This window comes from Triticum urartu, chromosome 7 (genome assembly GCF_003073215.2).
Source record: "Triticum urartu cultivar G1812 chromosome 7, Tu2.1, whole genome shotgun sequence".
Classification (NCBI taxonomy): Eukaryota; Viridiplantae; Streptophyta; class Magnoliopsida; order Poales; family Poaceae; genus Triticum; species Triticum urartu.
Genome location: NC_053028.1, coordinates 383,263,947 through 383,270,029, shown reverse-complemented (window position 1 = coordinate 383,270,029; position 6,083 = coordinate 383,263,947). Strand labels below are relative to the sequence as shown.

Sequence of the window (6,083 nt, the reverse complement as noted above, 5' to 3'; positions counted from 1 at the left end):
ACGAGTAAGATCATCACACACTGAGAAAGGCACTTTGAAGACTCCCATTATGTATGTAGGCAGCGCCTGGGCTACGGACTTGATCAACACCTCACGTCCCGGTTGGGCCAACTGACCATCCCCCCACTGCAACAGTTGTTTTGTCGGCCTAGTTTGCAGGTTCTGGAAACGCCCTTTCGACATCCTCCCCTCCGGTGTTGGCAATCCCAAGTACTTATCCTCAAAAGAATGGCTAGTAACCTGTAACGCTGCTCTTACCTCATCCTGGACTACTGCAGGGCATGCATCCCCAAAGAGTAATGAGCACTTATCATAATTAAGGCTTTGTCCTGTAGCAGCACCGTATGCATCCAAAATTGCTTTAACCTTCACTGCCTGGATTTTAGAAGCCTCAAAAAACAAAAGTGTATCATCCGCGAATAGCAAGTGTGATATACCCGGGGCACCTCTACACACTCTCACTGGAGTAATATCTCTTGAATCCACATTCTTCCTTAGTAGAGCTGAAAGTCCATCTACCACAAACAAAAATAAGAATGGTGATAAGGGGTCTCCTTGCCGAAGCCCACGCGACGGCGCAAACAAATCCAAGAGAGTTCCATTGAAATTCACCGAGTATCTCACCGACGTGACACAAGCCATAATCCAGTCAACCCATCGCTGAGAGAAACCCAACTTTTGCATCACTTGCCTCAAGAAGACCCAATCAACCCTATCATAAGCCTTTGACAGATCCAACTTATACGCACAAAAGCTCTTTGTCAGATCCTTCTCCTGTTTGATGTGGTGGATGCACTCGAATGCCACAAGTGCATTATCCGTGATCAATCTTCCTGGAATAAAGGCGCTTTGTTCCGGAGAAATAAGATCGTCCAAGAGAGGTCTCAACCTATTAACCAAACACTTTGAGATAACCTTATATATAACGTTACAAAGGCTTATAGGTCTATAGTCCGAAATCTTGGTCAGGTTCGAGATTTTAGGTATGAGCACAATGGATGTAGAATTAACCCCCTCCGGCATAACTCCTGTGTGGAAAAAATCCTTCACCGCCGCCAATACCCCCTCCTTGAGCGTGCTCCAATTGCGCTGGAAGAACCTGGCCGGGAGGCCATCCGGTCCCGGCGCCTTGAGCGGACCAATTTGAAACAATGCATCTAATATCTCCTTTTCAGAAAAAGCCTTGCACAACTTGATGTTATCTGCAGCCAACACCCTTGATTCCAACAAGTCCAAAACCGGTGAAGCATCAAGGGATGTGTCAGCCGAAAAAATATTATGAAAATACTCATTAACTAACAGCTCCATGGTAGCAAGATCAGAGTGCACAACACCAATACTATCAGTAACCGGTATAAAGCCGACGCGTTAGGGACACGCCGGCGCAAAAAAAAAATTTTGAAGGTCTAAAAAGGGAGCCGGAACTCGGCCTGAATCAACAATTAAAAGAGTCACATTTTTTGCAGGCTGAGCCCGGAGTGAGTGTCAAGACTGGACTGGGGAAAAAGAAACGACCTAGATCAAATCAAAAAATAGAAAAAACTAGAAACTCCCTTGAAATATGGCCGGGCTAAGCTGTATTTTTTTTCCTTTTCTTCATTTTTCGGCTTTCTGTTCTTTTTCTTACGATAGATATCTCTGTTCCTTCTCCAATGCACGTATTATCTCTACCTGTGAATCTTTCGGATGCTGTTTTTCAACCAATAAGTAGGCTCCTTCCTTCCCGACTCTGCTCAAACATAAAAGAAACGAAACATGAACTTCAGACTTTCAGATATCCAGAAGACCAGAACACTACCATCCATACAGCTCTCCCAGCGGCGAGTTCACTGCAATCACGCATACAACAGACACAGTACAAGTTGTGGCAACATAATGTTTCAGTCTTACAACACGCAGACTCTCCCAGCACTAGGTTTTTGCAATGCCAACTAGAACTAAACTGGGTAAAGGAGACAGACACGGCGCTCCTCTTCCTAGTCGGTTTCGTCTATCCAATCACCATAGATCCTGCTTATCTTGTCGGGGCCTTTCCATTTCTGGATTGGCCTCTGTAGCTGCCCGGACCTTTGGCTGGCCAAGGCGGAACGCTGTGTCTGGCTGCCTAAATGGTAAACGTCTGCATGAGGGGGCACCGCAGTGGATGCAGCAGGAGTCTCCACAGGAAGTTTCGAAGATGCCGCAGCCTGCTTCGAGTCCGGAGTTGATGCAATGTCCCTCCCGTCAATGTCGACAAGTCCCCCACCATACTTGTGGAGTTCTGCAATTACAACCAAAATATATGTCAGTAATGTAAACTAGATCAGGTACATTATGTACATTAAGGCCCTGTTTGGTAGCAAAGTACTTTCTAAGCTTATGAGGATACTACAGTTTTTGAGATTACCAGTTATACTTACAATGGGTTGGTTGGTTGCCTCGTTTTGATACTACAGTATTCGCCAAACCATAGTTTTTTCTCTGTATTATATAAAAAAACCAGACCTCTTTTTTAAGAACTGAGCAGCAGAAAAGAACGGCGTCACACGTCATTATCCTCCCAACTATTCTCAACAAGTTGCCATGTGCAGGGCCACTCTTAGGCTGATCAGTTGCTTAATGCAATGGCCAGCTCTGCTAGAAAGACGTGCGTGTTTGCTAGCTAACGGCTAGCCAGCTTTTACAACATCGCAGCGCAGAACAGGTTCTCAGGATTGTGAATACTCTAAAATACTCTGTTATGTCAAGACCACAGTATTTTTTATACCTATAGGATATATTTCTAAAATACTCTAAAGTAGTGATCTAAACGCTCTTATATTTCTTTACGGAGGGAGTGGTTTTTATATACTTTCGTTTTTGCATTTGTACTGTAGTTTTTGCAATGCTTTACTATCAAACATAGCCTAAGGCTCCACACCAAACAGGGCTTCAATAAACAGCGGTTTATCTGATGATTCCAAAAGAAGTATGAACCCAAGAAATAGACATGTACATAGCAGCACAAAGTAATTAGGTGTCTATTGGTAACCATCTAAGAAAATTCAAGCCATTAAGCATGAATCATGCACCAGGCATGTGTGCGACAGAAAAATGGCATATGTGGTGCCGGTACTTCATAATTTCATTTATCTTGCAAATGCTCATGCATAAAATAGAAAAAATTGTGCAAGATAAGACCTGCAATGGAGATATCAATTGTCTATAGGTAAGCAGACAAAAACAACTAGCATCAGGGCAAGTGTGGCATCAGCCCATATGGCAATTATGTAAAACCCAATAGACCAATACCAAACCTGACTACACCTAGAATGACTTATTCTGAACCCGGAACTTAGAAGATCCACACCCAACATGGAAACCATAAAATATGTCACAATAACACGCGGTCATCTCCAAACCCATATAAGCTAATCAGTAATCAGTGAGTTTGATGATCAGATTTTACTAGGAGCTAGCTTCATAAAGAAAACAATATCTGGTCATGTCAAATCTGGTTTACTTCTGATATCTTCCTTGATCCATGTGTTTCTAATCCTACAATTACAAAGCAAGTAGTTTCATAACACAAATTGTTGTCACTTACAAACATGTATGTTAGCACCACTGAAAATATTATGTACATTACTCTATAAGACTTCATAAACCAACTCCAGAGCAAGGTTCAAGATATCAGGGAATTTTTCCTATATGCTTGCGATGCTACTGCCTGTAACCAACTTCTGTATAAAGCAAGTGACACAATTGAGAGCAATTGTAAGGATGAACCCAGTTGGATCATTCACCTATTTACCAGTGGACTGGATCTCAACTATTATTGTGCACAGCTAGACTGCTAAGCATCACATAGGTTGGAAACTAATTAAACTTGATATGGACCAAGGGCTGACCATGCAAATTGTTGTGAATGTTATGTCACACTCGTGAGTACCAAGATGTAGGTTCTGAACGATCTTAAAGACCCATAGAGAACTCATAAACCTGGCCTGATTTGTTCTAGTAGTCCAGTAGCTGTGTTGGAAAGTAGATACTTCCAATCATAGAGTTTCAGGTAAGCTGCTGAACACAGTTGAAATCAGGCCTATGATGTGTTCTCGTAATTATAAAGAAATAATTATCTGAGTGTAGGCAAAAGTGTCAGGATAGGTTTAAAATACAACATATGATGCATTGTGGTCAATTATAAAGAAGCATCACTTATCTGAATGTACGCAAAAGCAAGCATCAGAATTGACTAGAAAACTGTATTGCAGGTTCTGTTTCAACTATAATGTGGGTTACAGTCTCATGGAATAAATGGACATGAGTAAGGACAGACCCAGTGCTGGTAGGTTTGGGGAACGATTATACGAGGCAAGCCTTACCCCTGCACAGTACAATGCAGAGAGGCTGCATCAGACCCAGGACCTCTTGGCACAATTGGGGAGTACTTCACCGCTGCACCAAGCCTATCCTCCATCAAATGGACATGAGTAACTTACTAACTTTATAAAATATTATGGCCTCATTATTTATATGAAATGTGAAGAGATTTCATGCAGAGACAAGGAAAAAAATATATGCAACCGTATGGTAATAACAATTGAATAGGCTGTCTGCAAAATTTGGGGATTAAAGTCGATTACGAAAAGAAAAAGAGGCGCTCACCAGCAGCTCCATGAGCAAAGTGGCACTTGCTACCGAAGGGGCAGTAGCCAGTCATCTCCCACTTGTTACAAATCCTCGTCTTCCAATTCGACGGCTTCAGAATTGTCGGTCCATTTGGAGAGGCGGCAGCAGCAGCAGCAGAGTTGTAGCTGCCCCCGCCAACCGACGGCGATAGGCTAATCGCGACGCTCTCACGCGCCTTGGACTGCTCATCATGCAAGAAAGTGCATGCGTCGCCATAGGGGCATCCCTCCTCGGTGTAGAACTTCTTGCAGTGCCGCCCCTTGTACGCCCTGCCAGACACGCTGTCACCAGGCACCACGTTGGACGACGTCATGATCGGGATCTGGTGCTCCTCTCTCTGTTCCGTCGCCTCCTCGTGTGCTGCCACGATCTCCTGCCAGTTGGGGGGCGGCTTGCGCAGCTCCTCCATCCCATGAGCGAAGTTGCAGTTTGTCACATACGGGCACGTCCCTGCCCGGAACTTGCAGCAGAGCTTCGTCTTGAAGAACATCTTCCCAATCGCGCGCGACTTGCTCGTGCTCCCGGCGTCGCCGCCGCCCGACGGCCCACTGCCCCTGGGCTTCTTGCCCGGCGGCGGCTGCTCGCTGCCGGCCCTTGAATGCGGCTGCGACGAGTTCCTGTCACCGCCATAGCCACCCCCGCTAAGCCCCTGGTCGCCGTTCCACTGGCTGTAGTCGTCCTCGGTGGCCCAAATCCCGGAGTCCCCGCCAGGAGGCGCCGCAGAGTTGGCCCAGCTTTCGGGACCGGCGGCGTCCGGGATGATATGGATGGCGTTGGTGTAGTCCATGGCCACTCTGTCAGATCCCGATGATGGAGCGCCCTCGCTCAGTTGGGGAATTTGGTTACAACCCTAGCTCGAGAACCCTAGTTGCACGTATGGGAAACAATATATCTATTTTATAGGACATTAAAACTTAACCGAGCATTTCTGGCCATCCATCTGCGTGATTTAGCAGATCTCAGCCGTTAAAGCTGCTCTCTGTGCGTCCACTACCGCACGTCTTTTTCTGGGCTAAATGTTCTAAGGGCTACTCCAGAGGTGAGCCCTCTGGTTACGCGGGCCTATTCTCTCAGCCCAATTATCCTACTGCTCTTTCCTACGAGGCACGTGAAAAAGGATGTTGGTTGCTAGCAGAAAATAACAGGGCCGTTCGCTTCGAGAGAAACAACAAGGGGGCATGTCGCTGCCTGAAGAAAGGGGAAGGTGATCCGTCTACACACGGGAGGCCGACACGAATGCCTCTACGGGAGACGAGGGAATGGGTCGATCGGTTTGGGAGGGAGGGAGGGGGAGAGAGAGAGAGAGAAGGGGGGAGAGGGAGAGAGAGGAGGGGAACCAGTCGATAGGGGATGCAAATCCACACCATGGTTGTTCTCTTAGCGAAACTAACTCGTTGAGATTGAAGGACACAATCGTTTTTCAGTTTTTATGC

General features: G+C 45.9%; 1 protein-coding gene across 1 annotated transcript; it reads right to left on the bottom strand.

The window, feature by feature from the left end:
* Nucleotides 1-1,740: 1,740 nt before the first annotated feature.
* On the bottom strand, nucleotides 1,741-5,527 carry LOC125521228 (zinc finger CCCH domain-containing protein 56-like). The gene is made up of 2 exons (XM_048686291.1): nucleotides 4,627-5,527; nucleotides 1,741-2,260 (listed from the first exon to the last, which is right to left on the bottom strand). The coding sequence occupies exons 1-2, from the start codon at nucleotides 5,435-5,437 to the stop codon at nucleotides 1,977-1,979; spliced, it is 1,095 nt and encodes a 364-aa protein (XP_048542248.1). The 5' UTR covers nucleotides 5,438-5,527; the 3' UTR covers nucleotides 1,741-1,976.
* Nucleotides 5,528-6,083: the final 556 nt, after the last annotated feature.

Bases quoted from the DNA above. Each gene is read 5' to 3' on its own strand.
- LOC125521228 (XM_048686291.1), bottom strand. From the start codon at position 5,437: ATGGACTACACCAACGCCATCCATATCATCCCGGACGCCGCCGGTCCC. The intron at 2,261-4,626 runs GTGAGCGCCTCT...TTGTAATTGCAG, and splicing joins CTTTGCTCATGGAGCTGCTG to AACTCCACAAGTATGGTGGG.